This window comes from Brugia malayi, assembly GCF_000002995.4.
Source record: "Brugia malayi strain FR3 genome assembly, contig: Bm_v4_ChrX_scaffold_001, whole genome shotgun sequence".
Taxonomy (NCBI): Eukaryota; Metazoa; Nematoda; class Chromadorea; order Rhabditida; family Onchocercidae; genus Brugia; species Brugia malayi.
In genome coordinates this window covers 18889844-18909109 of record NW_025062479.1, presented here as the reverse complement: position 1 = coordinate 18909109, position 19266 = coordinate 18889844, and the positions used below count along the sequence as shown (strand labels likewise).

Here is a 19266-nt window from a genome sequence, read left to right as displayed (position 1 = left end):
CTCACTTTTCTACTGAAGAGTATATTATCTATCAGCAAATCTCCGATGACAGATATGACCCAAATTTTCAGTTCAAGCATTTTTCAGAATTCTATTCCGAAAGTATACAACCACGAAAAATGCACATTAAAAAAAATGATCGATAGTTGAAGATATCCATTAAAATTCTTTGATTTTGCATAGAGTATTTTAACACAAAGCTATTCATCAATAGCAGTTTAACCGTGTTATGTATATAAAGCTATTTGATACATTTAAATGCTAAAGTTATGCTTAATTCCAAGTTAAATATATATATATATATATATTTTAATTAGTTATTCTTATCAAAAGAGAGATTTAAATAATCAGGATAAGTCTGGAAAGAGTGAAACAGCCAGATGTTCAGATTATTAATGACAGTCATCAAAGCGATGGAGTATTTAAATCCACTCCGTATTTTCAGTTCCACAAGAATTATTAATAACAAAAATATATTATGATAATGATTAGGGCTGATTGGTTGGTTTTGGATAGAAACATAAAATAACTTTGCTATGAAAGTTATAACCAATTAACTATGAAACTTTTTAGTCCAAATCAGTTTTCATTTGTGTGTGTGATCTACCTGATAACATCTAGTAAAAAATCCAAATAAATAATTTTCCCATCACTATTTTGGTCAAATTGAATAAATAAAAAAATGACATATTTTTGGATATTTAACTTCGTTATTTTTCCAAGTGAAATTGAGAAAATGAATTTCTATTTACAAAAAAAAAAAAAAAAAACTAATTCTTCTCTCAAAAGATTATGCACTTAGTCCCTAAAAGCGAAGCAAGATTGGATTTTCCCTGATATGCAAATGTACGTATGTATGATCATACGCTTGCGTATGTCCAAATGTGTCAGTATTTAATTGTATGTATGTGAGCATGTGTGTAAGTCAAATACTTATTACGTGTATGTAAGTCAACTATCAACTACTTTTCATTCTTTTGAAAGTGATGTTTTCTTATAATGTATTTGGAATAATAATAGCTATAGCAATAGAACAAGGAATGATATCAAATAAGGTTTATCCGATGATTAAAATGACGAATATTGAAGATCTTTTATTTGAAATTTTTTTTTCAGTGATTAGTGTACATAAGAGATATTCAAGTTTTTTGAAAAAATATCCTAAAAGTTATTTTTATGGCATCCATCTATTGCCAACGTTTTGAGCCATATACCGCCACTATACAATATCTGAATCCAAAATTCAGTTGAGCGCAATTGCCTAAGGCAGTACCAGCAGTAACCAGTAGTAAATTCCGATTCTGTAGCACAAAAGATGTTAGTAAACAAGATGATAGGAAGAGTGCTGTTGTCACACTTGAGTACATCTGTCGATTGCACAGGACACTAACGAGCAGAAAGGGTACACCGAATAGCATTCACGGTCTTTCATGTAAACATATGGTTTTAATTTTGAGGCGTTCGCTTTTCTAAATTAATTTTTTTGCTCTCTTAGTAAGACTGCGAGAATGTCAGTTCAGATGCGTTCAGCTCGTACTCCCTCATTTAAAATCAATGGTAACAAATTACTCTAAAACTGAATACCAACCAAGTTTTTCTTTCATCATTTTCTGTAATTTTCATCCTTAAAGTTTTTGTGTGAAGTTTGTTTAGGGACTGATAGAACATCCTCGGTGATAATGAAAAGGTTGACATAAATTTGCGCTTAAATGCGAGGCGAACAGAACGTAATTGGGATTGGGCATTCATTCTCATCTGTCAATACTGTCCAAGATATGATTAATTAGTTAGAGGTTTTCATTGTGATGGATATACAGCATAGCATAGTCACAATTAAGCTTTTAAAGAAGCAAGGAAGGAAATAAAGCTAACAGTTAGAGATGGAAATGGACGGTAGGAAAAGAGAGTGGAATTTAGAGCCAAAAAAATTTAAACGATCTAACAAACACTAATTTAATTGCTCATGATATGTTACCATTTTTCAATAAACGATGTGTACACACATACATGCAAAAGAACGCTCACATGCATTACGTACAGAACAGGTATTTGAAGTGATTATTGATTAACAAAAAGAAGAAGAAGAAGGAATTTCCCCACTTTGAACAACAGTTAAGTATTGGGAAATCTGAAATGAATAAATCCGAGTTTGTTTTCATCTCGGTTTATACATGCATTTGGCTCTATTTTCTAACTTTAATGGCCATAATTGCAGTCACACGTGTGACTTACCGCATTTGATTCTATTAAACGAACTGCAATAAGCAAACATTATCAGTAGTAAGTTGAATAGAAATGCTCCTATTAATTTCGTTAAATTAATGAAAAGTATAGAAAATGAAACGAATTAGAAATTGATCGTTTATTTTTTCGTTTTATTTCATGGAAATATTAATTAAATCGTTGAAATATTAACTGCAAAAAGATGTGAAAACGAACATACGTAGACTTCTGTTCTTCAAAATGGAACAGTAAATTCTGTTCAGAAATCCTCGTAATATCCAGAAGTCGTCAGCTGTTGGTTCTGAGGAGCTTGGAATTTGATAGACAAGAGAGGGTTATTTACTTATGGATTGGTGAAGGGCACCATATTTCGTATTATGATAAACACCTCTTGTGGTATAAACATTCCCGAAATTTCTGGTTAGCATTTCATGGAGAAGCTTTTATAGAATCGTAAATTTTAAAGAAAAAGCGATCAACTTGGGTCCATTATTTTTTCTGAAAAAGAATGAAATTTTTGATTTGTAATAAAACACTGGATCGGATGAACAAGATCATCCATTATGGCTTAAACTAGTAGAATGTGGAAATCATTAAAACTTCCATCTTTGATCTTCCGGATTTTCTCCGCAAATGGTACGATGAACTTTAGAGTTGAATGTAATCACGTCAACGTGTGAGCTATGTTAATCTTCTCGTATCGATCGGCAGCGACTGCTTCAGTAACATGGTTGTAACCAGTTATGATCAAAGATAAACTTGCTGTTTATGTTCGGAAGCAAAGAAATTTATGAGCTGCATAAAATCTGAGCTAATTCCAAGAATGAAGCAAAAAAAAAAGATGTAACAAAGCAGGTATGTGGGATATCAGCGGACTAGACGTTATGAAAGAATCTGATAAGAAAAGATTCAAAACTCATTTTATCCAAAAAATTGCAGTGTAATTTAACTCTTTTCAAAAAACACTAATCAGTCTTGAAATACACTTCAGCAGAATTAACCCAAAAAAGAACTTCCTATAATTCTATTCCGAAAGAACTATTATTTGAAATTAAAATAGTAAAGCAAATGAATCAAAATTTCCACGTCTTTCTCATGTCAAGTTTACTTCTGCATTAGATCATCATTTCATTATCACTGATAAGTCGAAGTATTCTACCACTGATGGAAACTCTAAAAATGAGACTATTAGATTTGAGAAAAAATGATTATCAGTGTCCTTGCTACTTCCCGAATAAACAAAAAGTAGAAACAATCTATTTATGCATTTCTAGATATTTTAATAAATGACATGGTTTGCTCAGCCATAAAACTTTTGTTAAATCGAATAAACATTTTCAAGAAAATGTTTATTCGATTATTATTTTGTTAAGTTACGCTCAAACAACTCTTGATCATATCTATTCGTCTTCGATATTTCACTTAATTAATGATATTTGTGATGACAAGTTTTTTGGAATAATTGAAAATTGATAAATGTTTAGGAATTTTCCAAAATTTGTCAAATTCACGAAAGGCATTGTAAATAGAGATGGCAAGAAATGATGATTAGAAAATATTTGACTGTTAATTGATGAATTTGCGTTAACTCTAAATTCGATAGTTAGTGTGAGAACTTTTTGTTGGCCAACCCCACAATGTTTTTTTTTTGCACTACTTATGACATCAATAACTTGGAAAATTTAGGTAAATTCAAGAGATCTGCTAAGCTTTCGAATTTTGCGAATTTCATGCCTGATATGAAAGTTGTTTGTACAGCCATCACGAACTTAAAAAATGCTAAGCAGACAGTTCCAAATACAAGTAATCAATGATTTTATCATTCAATGATAAAATCATTTATAGTGCAGTGACTAAAATCTGTGCGAGGAAGTAAATTCATCATTGAAATAGAAAAACATTTAAAAAAGGAATTTCTTTCCCAGTTTCAATTTGTCATTTTTACGAAGTATTCATCTACGTGCATCTACTGCAAGAAAGTACTTTAAAAATTTTCAAATTGTGTTTTAAAATACTTTTTGCCATCCAATTAAAAACAGTTGAAAAAAGATTAAATGAATAATTTGAACCAATCCAAAAAAGTATGAAGTCAGCATTTCTGCACTGACTTAGTGATATTTGTTAGTTTGGAAAATTCAGCCAAAAAATGGAACCCAAATACTTCATTAACTGGTTGCATTCTAATTGCTCAGCTATTCACATGTTGAATATTATCTAATTTTTGATCAAAGAATCGATGTAAATCAGATAAATCAATAATTTATTTTAAAAAAATCAAAAAGTATGAGAACAAGAATTTGAGAATGAAAAATGCGTTCAATGAAAACATTGTGATAGTCTTGTATATAAACAATGCCGGATTGCCTGCCATTTGCCCATAAAAATTGACACTTTTGAAGCATTTTGTGTTTGTTTGCAAATTCCTTAGCTGAATGAATGAATTTTATAACATTATTTAATAATCAAATAATTAGCACATCCTTTTATATGGCACTAATTAAATTGACATTGGATAGGAAATACAAGAAAAATTTAAACAATATGACTTTGTTTCAATGCCAAATATTACTGGGATTATAACATTAAGAAAATATTTGAATAATTATGCAAACTAACGGAATGGATTTAGAGGAAGTCATGGGTCAAGCTAATCATTGAATCCCATGAGTTAATTATAACTGGTTAATATGAAAGGGCAAGTGACAGATTACAATACATTCGTTAATTACATAAGTTGAAAGAGAAGTTGCTTTGTTCACCGTTTAGAGACTATCAAATTTACTACAAATATTATCCTACTGATAAGAATTGTTGCCGTGTAATCAATTGTAATCAATTCCTAACTTATCAATATACATTTTTTTCGAAAATTCTAAAATTTCTTAAAGTCATGACTATCTTTGAATTAGTTTTTTCATTTTATCCGTTACTCAGATTTGCATAGAAATAATTCAGGAAGCAAGAACCTATAAATGTCATTCCTTTCATAATTCTCTTCAGTACTTCAAAAACAATGGGTGGTAAATGTTCAAGGATGTTTCAGCAAGATGATCTATATATTGTTTGTCATAATTAAGCGTATATATTCATTTAGTGATACTAATCATTTGCTTACATAACTACCAGGATTAATCAGAACTGGATCGTATATCGTGTGATAATCTAATCTTTGGTTTATATAATCATAATTGTTTTATAAGAGAAAACTCCACTTACTCATCAATTAATCTCTTGTATGTTTTAATAATAAGATTCTGAATATTGACAGGAGTTCAAATTTTTAAACCTTGAAATGAAGGTTTTAAAACTTAAATGGCTAGAATCTAAACCAACCTCAGTAAATCGAAACCTACTGTTTTCAAAGAATGAACATATAAAAGCAAAGTTTATAAGAAAATTCAGAATTTTGTCGATTCAATTTATTGTTTAAAAAAGATTTATCAGTCACAGGTGCAGTGGCAACATCGATCACTTCATCAGGATTTCCTTTCTCTTGATCAAGGAGAAATAGTTATTGCACGAGAATATCATAACCGGTTAACTTTAATCACAGATTATGGGAGAAAAAATTCATCGAACAGAACGAACTTAAAGAATACAGTGAAACAAAAGGGTAGACAGAAAGAGCTTTTTTATGTATTATGAATTTGTTTTTTAGAATGACTTATGAAGTAAAGGGTGCAACAAGAGAAATCCAAAACGTGGTAACAGTTGAACGACTGCATCACAGGAAAACATGTAAAAACAAGGGATTCATTTCCATGGACTATTTACAATTTTTAAGGTGAATCCCATCTGAAATTATCCAATATTTAAAAGTTTAGGGTATAAGTTTTCACAGATGATAGCATTAACATCCAAAAAACTTAGTGTGTTTGTTATTTTTGTTCATTTTTTAAAACAGTTCTACCGGACTGCCGAAAACAGCAGTGAGTCGAGCAATTTTGTCTACTTACGATATTCCACGAGAAATTCTGGAATGCAGGTAGATTTATTTTAATCTGCTGCTCGTGTTTCTCGGTGAATTCAAAGAATAGATCAGGTACGAAGTGACTCACAATTTTTGAAATTGCCAGGTGGTTTGTTGGATGTATTAATCCAGTGGAGGTAGGGATTTGGCTTCGAAATGATCTTCAATCATCATTTGGTAGTTATTTGGTATGTCAACCATCGGAAATCATATCCCATGTTGCAGGATGGCCTAATTATGTATTAGTTGTAAAATGTCTTACCGGTAAGCATGTAAATAACGAAGTAAAAAATTTATGAAATGAACTGACTGTGAAAATAGTTCTTTTTTAACATAATCGAGTTAAGTTGAGTAAATAGATATTGAAATTTGAAAGTATTTAAAAAACCTTGTCAAGTTGTTAATAAACTGGAGAATAAAGATATAAAGATCAATATTAAAGTAAACGATATTTGGTCTTGAATTCTCAGTGGTATTTTAAGAAATGGGAGAACTTTGCCATGAATGGGAAGAAAATCAAAAGCATAACGTTAGCCGTACATTTTCACCGGTCTATCCAGTGCAAGCTTTTAGAACCGATACTATTTCTCACACCAGTCAACCACTCACATCTATTGCTTATATTCGAATCAAAAGGACAACGTAAGCTTTCCTCATTCTTCACACTTGCGTTTGATGTACTGTGTCGCTAAAATCAACACAAAATATCAAATATCGTAATTTCACAGCTCATATTACAAAGTACACAATGCCTATCCATAAATTATTGATTGAATTATCAAAAACTGTCTTGAGTAAGACTTAAAGCTTCGGAGTTTAAAGTATTAGCTCGCCTACAATGCTTTTATAGGACAGGTTATTTCTATCTGTTTGATTCCAATAAGGAATCGTTTCATACGATTTATCAACTTCTCAATTACTACAAAGGTTGTCATTATATTCAGACATTTTTATTTTTTGTATTTTTCCAGTTAAGCTTTTCATTTTCTTTTCTAATAGAGATTCAGTATAGTTCGTGATATTAAAAGATAATTCTGTTGAAACTTCATTTCAAACTGGTGGAAGCAGAAAATCAAAGCGAAATATTGCTGAACAAAAATCAATGAGAAATATGAATGCATCATTAGCACTAGGATATCCAGCAGAATACCATGCCAATCCAATCCTTGGACCAGAACCGATGGAAATACCAGTATCACCAACGTTTTGCCAAGAATCCAAACACACAAATGGTCTAATTATGGTATCAGACAAGAAGGTGCATTATCATTGAACAAATAATTGAATCAGTGCAGTAGTTGATGGCGGTACGCAAAATAGCAAAAATTTTTTCTAGTGAATAATGACAGTGAAGAAGCAATGAAAAAAGAAAATGAGAACTTAACTTTCAAATATTCTAATGAATGGGGTCACATGAAATATCAAATTATTCTTGATCCTGATATATCATCTGTCTACTTTTTTTTTGTGTGATCCAAATAAAACCAAAAAAAAAATGACCTGCTGAATTAAACACATTTATACTTCAAAGTTTAAATAATTCTTCAGGTGATACATTACAAAATCAATATAATATCTGAAATTGCAACAAAACGCAAGACATTTGCTGGAAAGACTTATCGCGGTTAATTTAACTTCAAAATTTAACTCCAATTTAACTTGCTTTCAACTTTTTGGATCTGGATATACCAGCATAAACTATAATTAGCTTCAAATAATTTATACCTTCATATAGACCAATAGTTATTGTTTTAGCTATACTATCATCAGAAGGTCGTTACAACGAAGTTGCATTCAAACGACTCAAGAAGTCTTACTATCAAGAAGAACTTTTTGAAAAATGTCTTGATTTACTGCATGTAGGACGTCGACAATATTCTACTGAACTTTCGAGTGCTGCAAAGTAATTAACTGTTGTTTCTGACTTATTGTCTCTGACAATGCCGCTAATGTACAAAACGGTCCCAGTCTATTGAAGTTACATGTAGTTTTTAACATGCACTTAAAAGACCGCACAACTTAAAATTCATCTATTAAATGGTAACCGTCATTCTTCTCTTCCAATTTCGCTAAAAGTAAAAGAGCTGTTATTGAACCCTTATCACTGTTTGCAGAAATATTCCATACCGTATTCAAGGTGAAGATTATATCTGCAAAATTGCCGGTTTCAGCACTAATGATAAGGTGACTTTGTATGCTGTTGAAATGAATTAAACATTGATACGTAGGGTTATTTGCTATGTTGAAGGCTACATATTTGAGGTATGTATTGTCTATTGTAGAAATCATACTGTCTGTTATAATCTCAGATGTATGGTCCATGGGTGGCATATGAATTTGTGAGCGGGAATTCGCTAGATGTCGCACTTGTGATGCGTAAAAAAGACGGATTACCACCACTGACAAATCGTGCTAACTTTGAAATCATGTACCAAGTATCGTTCTTATAAGCTTACCAAGATAATCACATCTAAAGTATCAGCTCCTTTCTGCAAAATAATGTAGTGTATCAATCGAGCATCGGTCCAATTTGCCAAAAAATTTTGAAAATATTTGCTATAACAATACATTTGCTACAACAAACATGATTCTCGGATTTTATTTTTATGTATACTGATCTTCCACTATCCATGCCTCATTTGAGAAATACTGTTTCATCCAACAAGATTAGACCAGAATTCTTAAAAAAAAAAAAAAAAAAGAAAATGAAAAAAAAAAGAAAATGAAAAAAAAAACCAGAATTCTTAAATTAGAGCATGACGCAGCAACTTTCCGTCACTCCTTCAGATTTATGTACAGTTCAAAATGACTTTACAGATAGCGGCTGGAATGCGATATCTTGAAAATAACGGCTTATGTCATCGAGATCTTCGAGCAGCGAACATTCTCGTTTATGTACAGCATCAGTATTCAATGGCTATCAAAATTACCGATTACATGCTAACCCTCTCCATTTTAAGTAAACTGGTACCTTTTTCAACTGGTACAAAGCTTGATAAAAGACATAAATATCCCGAATAAGTAAAAAAATTGAGATACCGATCTTTGCCATAGAATACCACTCTATTCTGGAAACTCCACTGTATTGACTCACTATCGAACAGATACAGCAAACGAAAACCAACTTAGATATGCCAGTTTGATAGGAGTTGCCAATTTCAGCCAGAAAATTCAGACCTTAGCTCTTTGCACTGGAGATGGATGGATTATGAAGCTCTTGAATACCGTCAATTTGGTATCAAGACTGATATTTGGTCATTCGGCTGTGTAATATTTGAAATTTTAAATCCCGGAAAATTGCCATATTCACTAGAAAAAATTCCAATCGAAAATCCGCAAGGGTACTTCTCAGGCTGACTTTATTTACTTTTTGATGAATATCACTTTGCGTTTGTAAAAACCAATGTTCCTCCAGTTTGTAATCTTTTCTATAGTTCTATTTTCTATCTTGGCTGGCTCCTACTCCTAGATTGATAGCTTTTCTAACTTATGAAAGAAATAAATTATTTTCCAAATGTTCAAGATTTTGTTCTCTTCCTGTTAGTGATCTATTGCGAATTTGGAATAGTTAAACTAGAAATCACCACCTATATTTTTACTATAACTTTAAGGTTAATAAAATTTTTGGGATATGGTAAACGAATGACGATACAAAAAAGTGCCCAGCAAAGAATACCGAATTTTATTTCGGTAAAATTTTTTGGACTTCTCGTTTCCATTATATATGAAAAATGAACAATTCCTCATAATTTTGCTTTCTCCTTCGCAATATCAATAGATGATAGCACTTTTTACTCTTTTTTAATATTTATCACCATTACTTTACAAGGAAAAACATACTCTGAGAACGTTACAAATTTTCTAGACGTTAATAAACTGTTGTTGGATGGCACCAAAAAGTCGTCCCTCATTCGACGATCTGTTCAACTTTTTCTATGATCTGTTATTCGACTTTACGAATGACTATAATAAAGTTATCAGCGAATACAAAATAAAGGCCTTCTTAAGATTATTCAATAATTTGCAATTTTAAATTATTCGCTAAAAGTTCTACAGCTATAGATAGTATTTCACCTGAACAATTTAGCCAGCAAATATAAAATTTGCTTATTCTATAGTGAGCTGCTTTTGGTTTCAATTAAATAAGAATCAGTTGCATGGACTAATGAAGCAGCATATTGCCTACTTGAAGAGCCAAAGTAACTATATCAATACAGTGCCTTCCTTCACAAACTAGTGTATCATCACTGTGACTACTTGAAACATGGAAGAAATTTCCGCCTTGACAAAAAGTAATCTAATTCAAATTTAGGAAGGTGGCTCTGCACAACATTAAAGTATTACATCCAAAAGTGCTGGCAAAAAAAGAAGATATGAACATAAATAAAAGAAAAACAAAACAATGATTTTTCTTCAATGAAATCCAACTGATTGCTTATCTCTCATGCATTTGAGCAGCAATGGAATATTGTACTTCTTGCAATTTTGCAGAAGAAAAATCTGCAATTTCTTATTAACAAAGTAAGACATGAAGTATATTTCCAATACACCAGTACATATCTTTAAATTTTGAAAGTGATTTCTCACATTCCTAAATGTTCACTAAACGCACAATCAACGCCGTATTCTCAAAACTGATACTTATTCTGGAGATCAGACCATCGCACCAACGGATTTTAAAACCATGGAATTAGCCTGCAAATTATTAATTAATCCGGCAGAACTATGCTGCACTTAATCCTTCGACGGAAGAAATCCCTGGTAAACTTTTTGTCCATGATCAACTTTTGAAGATAGAACCACTGTGGTTCTTAATACAGTATACATAACTATGTCAGCCATGCTTCCAAGAACATTTGGGCCCTGTTTACGTAGGCCAAAATCTCCCTCTCTCACTCAGTTGTCATGATTTTTGCATTATAGTTTTTCTTTGTTATTCCAGCCTTAAAATTTTTTGTGCGTAGTCAGTAAATAAATGATCGATTGCATAACATCTATAACATGCTTTCTCCGCTCCTAGCGATGTTCTACACTTGGCTGCTGTGTGATTCTCATAGTGACCACATTTAAAATATCTTACAGCATGTGATTTATTCTTTCCAAGAGAACTAATAGAACTTCGCTTAGTTTTCCAGTAGATTCTGCTCTTATAACAGCCGTTACTGCGTTATCATCCGGCCGTTTTCGAATTACAAAACGAACATGTTCACCGGCATCCAGACTTCGAAAATTAACCATATTTAATTTAAACTGATGGACAAATACATCAACACTACCTTTATCAATTAAACCATTTATACATTTCAACTTATGCCGCTTCTCTTCCTTCACCCATTGATGCTAAATACTTGGGCAATTATATTTCCTCACTTGATCATAAATATTTTTATATTATTCTCAACAGCGAACTAAGGGTGAACTAAGCATTGTTGCTATATTCCTGTAAATCAAAAATTTTTTTAATGACTTTACGAAAACTAAAGATCTCAATTTCGCTATCAATATTAGAATTTTCACATGCTTGTCGCCATTTTCGTTAATTATCAGAAGCGGTTCACTATCTTTATGATCGTGACTTCGTGCATTATGACATTAAAGCTACATACAAAATGTATTTCTGGGTTCAAATGGTGATTTAAAATTTGCTGACTTCGGCTCTGCTCGTTATATCAATCAGAAAGAAAGATCGAAATCTTTCTGTGGCACCAAACTTTATTCTGCACCAGAAATTGTTCAGTTAATTCGAAATAAAAGTTATTCAAATACACAAAAGTTGTACTGTCACACTGTTCATCGAGCAAGTTATCCTGCAGAGTTGTGCCTATGTAAAGAAAAATACTGTTCAAAATTATTCAATCAATTGATGACAGCAAGCACGAATTAATTGATAGTTCGAAACCAATTTTTTTCAAATTAACATTCCAGTTAATGTTCAGCTTAATAAACTTGTAGTTATTGTAAAACATGCTTGTTACCTGTTAGTAGTGAATATTAAGATTCGACCTGAACTCTAGTTTTCATTGAAATAAGTATAAGAATTTGAATTCAGTCGACCATATGATGCATATGCTAGTGATTATCACACGATGGGTGTATTAACAAAATCCTTATCGAGATACATGAAAGAACAGCTTCTTGTTTGAGCATGCAATTGTGCAATTGTTCGCCACTTGGCATTCACGTTTCATAATAACGTTAATGAATTTCTGTGTTTGCAAATGAAAAAAGCGCCAAAAATTAAAAAGAAAAAAATAAGCTGTTTGCAGGATCCACACGAGACAATTAAAAAGATGTTAAACTGCATGATCTCAAGAGACATACTCTCGCGTGCTGCATGAGACATACTGTGCCTAACGAATGAAGATTATCAATTCCACCATGAATTAGCCTGCAAATTATTATGGCATACTTCACTAACTGACCAATATAGGAGCTTTAAAATGATACAAATGCACGCCCCTCAACAAATGGTCAAAAGTTTCCACAACACATAAATACTGGTAGCACCACTAGAAGTCAGTGTCACCTGTCATTACATCCCGAGAATTTAGCAAACCTGGTCTGAGCCTTCGGTTTGAGAAATGTTTGCTAAATTTTGCATAATAGCGCTAGATTATAATGTTTCATTATGTGCAAGAGACTTTGCACAGTATGAATATGGTTCATCCAGCACTTTGGTCTTGTGGTATTATTTTACTCAAGTATTTCTTTACTAATGTGTGCATACTGTAAATTACATTTTGAGCCCTTTCAGAATATTTTAAAATGCAGAATTACAAGCTTTCAAATTAGTCAACCTAACCTGTGGAATTCAACAAAAAAAACTAATTGTTATCCACCAACCTGATTCCATAAAGACTTCGCAATGAACTTTGAATTGAAGTCTTCAAATTTGAATTCAGAACATATCCATCACAATATTCCTATTTCACTCTGTTTCAAAGTGTCGTTAAGCCAAATTCATTCTTCAACCAATGATTATTACTTTATTAGTATTTTTGAATATCCATAGGATGAAAGCTTTGGGCAGTGACGTTGAGACAGTAGATTATGGTAAGAGTGTTTATGTAAATTTGTAATTGTCTAGACAAAGTCAGGTTAGGTGTCCAGGAATACCCATGACAGAAATTCAGAATTTAGAAAGAATCAGATATCATATTTTGTTTTTTTAAACAATAGTTCTTTCAAAAGGCTGCGATCAATTTAGCTTAAGCTTCTGTTGAATTTGTCATTTTAGCACACTAAAAGCATTTAAGAGTTCTTTTAACCAAACTGTCAAACTAAGTACGAACCTGTCAAGTTTGTCAAGTTGAAAATTTGTAACTTATGTTGGAGAAAGATTTAACAGTATGTTTTTGTTGTTGTCGTAACTCTACAACATCGATAATAGCTTTATTGGCTTTGTACGATATGATACAATATCGTACTTATATAATAAAAGGATGAACATACAGTAAAAAGAATGAATATACAGTAGATATTAAATTATACCAATATTTAGCTGAACATTCACTAAGTTGTACACTATTGGGTTTGTTAACATTTCAATATACTCATTCCTCTGTGGACTGTTGCTGTTAATGAAGGAATAAATTGCGCTCAAATTGCTGAACTGTTAAATCGAGTCTATCAAAACTCTATTGTTGTTCACTCTTTTTAATTTCTTCGAAAATTCCTCCCCTTCTAGCGGTGAACATCTCCAGGTCACTTCTTGTGACCATGTTTGATTGGACATGTTGCTTTAGCTGCTATACTGCTTCAGCTCCAGCGTGTGGTTTCATAATTTGTTCACGCATGGATTGAGGCCTAACTGCTATTTATTCTTCAGCTTGTTGATATTTTCAAAAATTGTTTACTGCTATTTAGCCTTGTTAACATACTTGTATATGTTGCAAATTCAATATCGCGATACTTCAGTAATAATATAAATCTATTAGTCATATGCCAAAAATTTATCAAATGTTAACAATTTGTTCTCACATTCACAACTAATCATCTCATTTTATCTTGCTTCTATCTCGTATCATGTATGCAAATGAACATTCCATGTAATATCCATGGTAATTCATTGTAATTCTATTGTAAACCACTCCCAACTCTTAACATATATAAACCTAAGACTAAATAACCTGAAGTCTTTAAGTCGTAATCAAGGAGGAGTCGCTATCGTCCACAAACGTCGTATTTTTCTTCTCAAGTATTAAGTATTCCCGCTCTGTATATTCGACTAACCCATAAAACCAACCGATCTTCACGACAGTATACAATAGCTAATTACATTTTTCGGCTTCGCTGATATATTAATCGTCACAACAGCTCAAAATTATTAAACTTCGTCGTTTCTTTATGATACTTACCCAACGCACCTGTTACCACACTTATGGCATTACAAAAAAGTACCGTCAAATCAAAGGATCGATGCACATAATTCTCACATTCCTGACATGATATTCTTTTATAATGTTATTCTTCAAGTCGATTCATCATAAATGATCAATAAGGAAGGAGATCGATGGAGTAATTCACTAACGAGCATCGTTATCAACATGCTCGTGTTTGATGTTACGCATGCAGATCTCACTGATGTCAACTTTGCTTTCATCAAAACGAATTAGGTATGTTGTTTCAGTCAGCAAAGCATCCTTTTACTAATTATTCATGGATATCAATTTATGACAACTCTGACCGATCTAATGATTACATTAATCTTAACAGTAATCATGAGGAAAATGAATAATGGTTAACTAAATAACAATTACTTGGAAGAAAGCCTTTGCATTCCGTAACCTCAGGACTTTTTGGCAGACTGTCTTGGGATTTTCAGAGTGCTACACTCTACTCACTGTTCTTTTTCAATAAGTATTTTTGTTTAGTTACATATGGGCTGTTTAGATCCATGATATGAATCTTATTCTCATTAATCAGATATTTTTCATTCACAATTATCACGTTAGCTTTTGGTGGAGGTGATACCACAAAATTTTCAGGCTTATTAACCTTAACAATTTTTGTAAAAATCACGTAATCACAATCCTCGAATATTTGTATTAAGTAGCCGTCGTCATAACCATTCAAAATACGAAAAGTCCATTCCGAAAGATCATAATAAGAAACAGGACGGTAGATACCATACGCTACCAGTGGTACCAGCTAAAGCAGATTTTTTAGGTCCAGTAATCATATTTTAAAGTAATGCATTTTACCTTCTTTCTGTGGGTGGATAACAGTAATTTGTTGACATTATTTGAATTATTCACAGCAATATCATCATTAATGGATGCTAATGTTGACGTAGCTTTTGTTCCATCATATATATTTTCGACATTTTTCATAAATCGATGCTACAAAAATCTTAAGATGTTGTATGTACAGTAAGAACGAGAATTACAGATACCATACGCTACTAATGCTATTAATTAAACAAATTTTCTAATCAAATATTAATAAATAAATGAATCATACTTGTTTTGTGGAAATAGATGGTTGTGATTTAATGAAATCATTTGAATACGTTGACGTTGATATAGCTTTTTTTCCATCACTATTGATATTTTTTATAAACCAACGCTACAAAAATCCAAAGATATACTATTAACTGAAGTAGATTCTTTAGATGAAATATTAATAAAGTAATGGATTTTACTTGGTTGGTGGGAAAGGATGGCAGTGACTTAATGAAGTTATGTGAATATGTTGACGTTGGTGTAGCTTTTGTTCCATTACGGTTGACATTTTTCATAAGTCGGTGCTGCAAAAATCCGAAGATGTTAGATATATGGTGAAAACGAGAGGACGAATGCCATACACTCCAATCCTATTAACTTCTTTAATGCCATAAGCTACTAATGCTACATTCCTTATTCTTTAATCAGATATTAATAAAGAAATGAATTCTACCTGGTTTGTGGAAATGGATGGTTGTGGCTTAATGATATACGTTGAAATTGATATGGCTTTTGTTCCATTACGACTGACATTTTTCATAAATCGATGCTACAAAAATCTTAAGATGTTGTATGTACAGTAAGAACGAGAATTACAGATACCATACGCTACTAATGCTATTAATTAAACAAATTTTCTAATCAAATATTAATAAATAAATGAATCATACTTGTTTTGTGGAAATAGATGGTTGTGATTTAATGAAATCATTTGAATACGTTGACGTTGATATAGCTTTTTTTCCATCACTATTGATATTTTTTATAAACCAACGCTACAAAAATCCAAAGATATACTATTAACTGAAGTAGATTCTTTAGATGAAATATTAATAAAGTAATGGATTTTACTTGGTTGGTGGGAAAGGATGGCAGTGACTTAATGAAGTTATGTGAATATGTTGACGTTGGTGTAGCTTTTGTTCCATTACGGTTGACATTTTTCATAAGTCGGTGCTGCAAAAATCCGAAGATGTTAGATATATGGTGAAAACGAGAGGACGAATGCCATACACTCCAATCCTATTAACTGAAGCAGATTCTTTACTCAAATATTAATAAAGTAATGAATTCCACCTGGTTTGTGGAAATGGATGGTTGTGGCTTAATGATATTGAAATATGGCTTTTGTCCCATTACGACGACTGACATTTTTCATAAACTGATATTCCAAAAACTGGTGTAAACTGGTGTATTAATAATAATAATAATTAATAATAATAATAATAATAATAATAATAATAATAATAATAATAATAATAATAATAATAATAATAATAATAATAATAATAATAATAATAATAATAATAATAATAATAATAATAATAATAATAATAATAATAATAATAATAATAATAATAATAATAATAATAATAATAATAATAATAATAATAATAATAATAATAATAATAATAATAATAATAATAAAATAATAATAATAATAATAATAATAATAATAATAATAATAATAATAATAATAATAATAATAATAATAATAATAATAATAATAATAATAATAAAATAATAATAATAATAATAATAAATAATAATAATAATAATAAAATAATAATAATAATAATAATAATAATAATAATAATAATAATAATAATAATAATAATAATAATAATAATAATAATAATAATAATAATAATAATAATAATAATAATAATAATAAATAATAATAATAATAATAATAATAATAATAATAATAATAATAATAATAATAATAAATAATAAATAATAATAATAATAATAATAATAATAATAATAATAATAATAATAATAATAATAATAATAATAATAATAATAATAATAATAATAATAATAATAATAATAATAATAATAATAATAATAATAATAATAATAATAATAATAATAATAATAATAATAATAATAAATAATAATAATAATAATAATAATAATAATAATAATAATAATAATAATAATAATAATAATAATAATAATAATAATAATAATAATAATAATAATAATATAATAATAATAATAATAATATAATAATAATAATAATAATAATAATAATAATAATAATAATAATAATAATAATAATAATAATAATAATAATAATAATAATAATAATAATAATAATAATAATAATAATAATAATAATAATAATAATAATAATAATAATAATAATAATAATAATAATAATAATAAATAATAATAATAATAATAATAATAATAATAATAATAATAATAATAATAATAATAATAATAATAATAATAATAATATAATAATAATAATAATAATAATAATAATAATAATAATAATAATAATAATAATAATAATAATAATAATAAATAATAATAATAATAATAATAATAATAATAATAATAATAATAATAATAATAAATAATAATAATAATAATAATAATAATAATAATAAATAATAATAATAATAATAATAATAATAATAATAATAATAATAATAATAATAATAATAATAATAATAATAATAATAATAATAATAATAATAATAATAATAATATAATAATAATAACAATAACAATAACAATAACAATAACAATAACAAACAATAACAATAACGACAATAATAATAATAATAATAATAATAAATGAACCTATTCATTTTAAAATACTGCAAAAACAAAAGATCTTCATTACACAAAAATCGATGGATACATTTTAGATGTTGCAAAATCAGTGGATAAACTTTTGATATTAAATTCTTTTGATATATTCTCCCATGAAGTATTTAAATGTTTGAACACTGTTTAAGGAAAATGTTAATGAAGAACAAGGCCAAATTAAAATTGGCTGAATTAAAGAATAAGTTAAATAAACAAACGTTTACAATGTTGTACATGTCAGTAGAGGTTAAGCGCGTTTCAATGATAACGAAGCTGAATAAGGTGAAATATATCGTAATCATTTTAACCTAAATTCTTTTTTTCAGCAAATTATAAGTGCACTTTGGACTTTAATTGACTATATGAATTTTAATGACCTCATAGCTTAACAAACATTGGTGTTTGCTAGCTCATAGTAGAAAAATAAACAAAAAATAAACAAAAAAAATTGATAACACATAGTTAAACTACAGAAATTTTTTTTATCATTCTTGTCCTCATTTTTAGAGTTTTTATTTGATACTGTATACTTTATTTCACTTGTATCTATCTAAATAAAGCTCCATTACACTAGAATATACTGATTGTACTATCAAAGATATTACCAGTAATGCTACTTACAACAAACATCAACTTTGCTTTATACCATTCATCACAGAAAGTAACGACTAAAGTTCAAATTTCAATAAAAATCTGCTCACGCTAATATAAAACTATTGATGCCAACACTTTCTTGCGAGATTTTATAAAATGTTAACGCCCTTCCTAAACTAATCAATGACCAAACGTGAAATACATCCAGAAACTTCTCATTCCTATATTTAGATACATTTTGTATAGTATCCATTTGTCATTGATATTTACATTTTACGTATTCAGATTACAGTGTAACGAACTTCAATTTGTTGACAATGATGTTTCATCAACGGAAATCTTTGCCTTGTTGCACAAAAGATTTTTTACATATTTATTAAAACTTCTTAAATTAAAGTTTTACGTTTAATTTTTTCGAGAAATAAT

General features: G+C 29.4%; 2 protein-coding genes across 2 annotated transcripts; one reads left to right on the top strand and one right to left on the bottom strand.

The window, feature by feature from the left end:
• Positions 1-5236: 5236 nt before the first annotated feature.
• On the top strand, positions 5237-10529 carry Bm9913 (Uncharacterized protein; the record flags this gene model as incomplete). Its single annotated transcript, XM_043075359.1, has 16 exons — positions 5237-5284; positions 5674-5759; positions 5882-6007; positions 6128-6208; positions 6300-6457; positions 6676-6835; positions 7262-7451; positions 7742-7817; positions 7949-8096; positions 8308-8377; positions 8503-8628; positions 9011-9152; positions 9369-9534; positions 9805-9883; positions 10059-10166; positions 10506-10529. The coding sequence occupies 16 exons, from the start codon at positions 5237-5239 to the stop codon at positions 10527-10529; spliced, it is 1788 nt and encodes a 595-aa protein (XP_042931293.1).
• A 4664-nt stretch (positions 10530-15193) lies between these two features.
• Positions 15194-16412, bottom strand: Bm815 (Uncharacterized protein; the record flags this gene model as incomplete). Its single annotated transcript, XM_043075358.1, has 6 exons — positions 15194-15343; positions 15397-15534; positions 15656-15760; positions 15837-15941; positions 16091-16186; positions 16308-16412. Coding segments are annotated over 6 exons (699 nt in total), but the record flags the coding sequence as incomplete, so codon positions are not given.
• Between the last annotated feature and the right edge of the window lie 2854 nt (positions 16413-19266).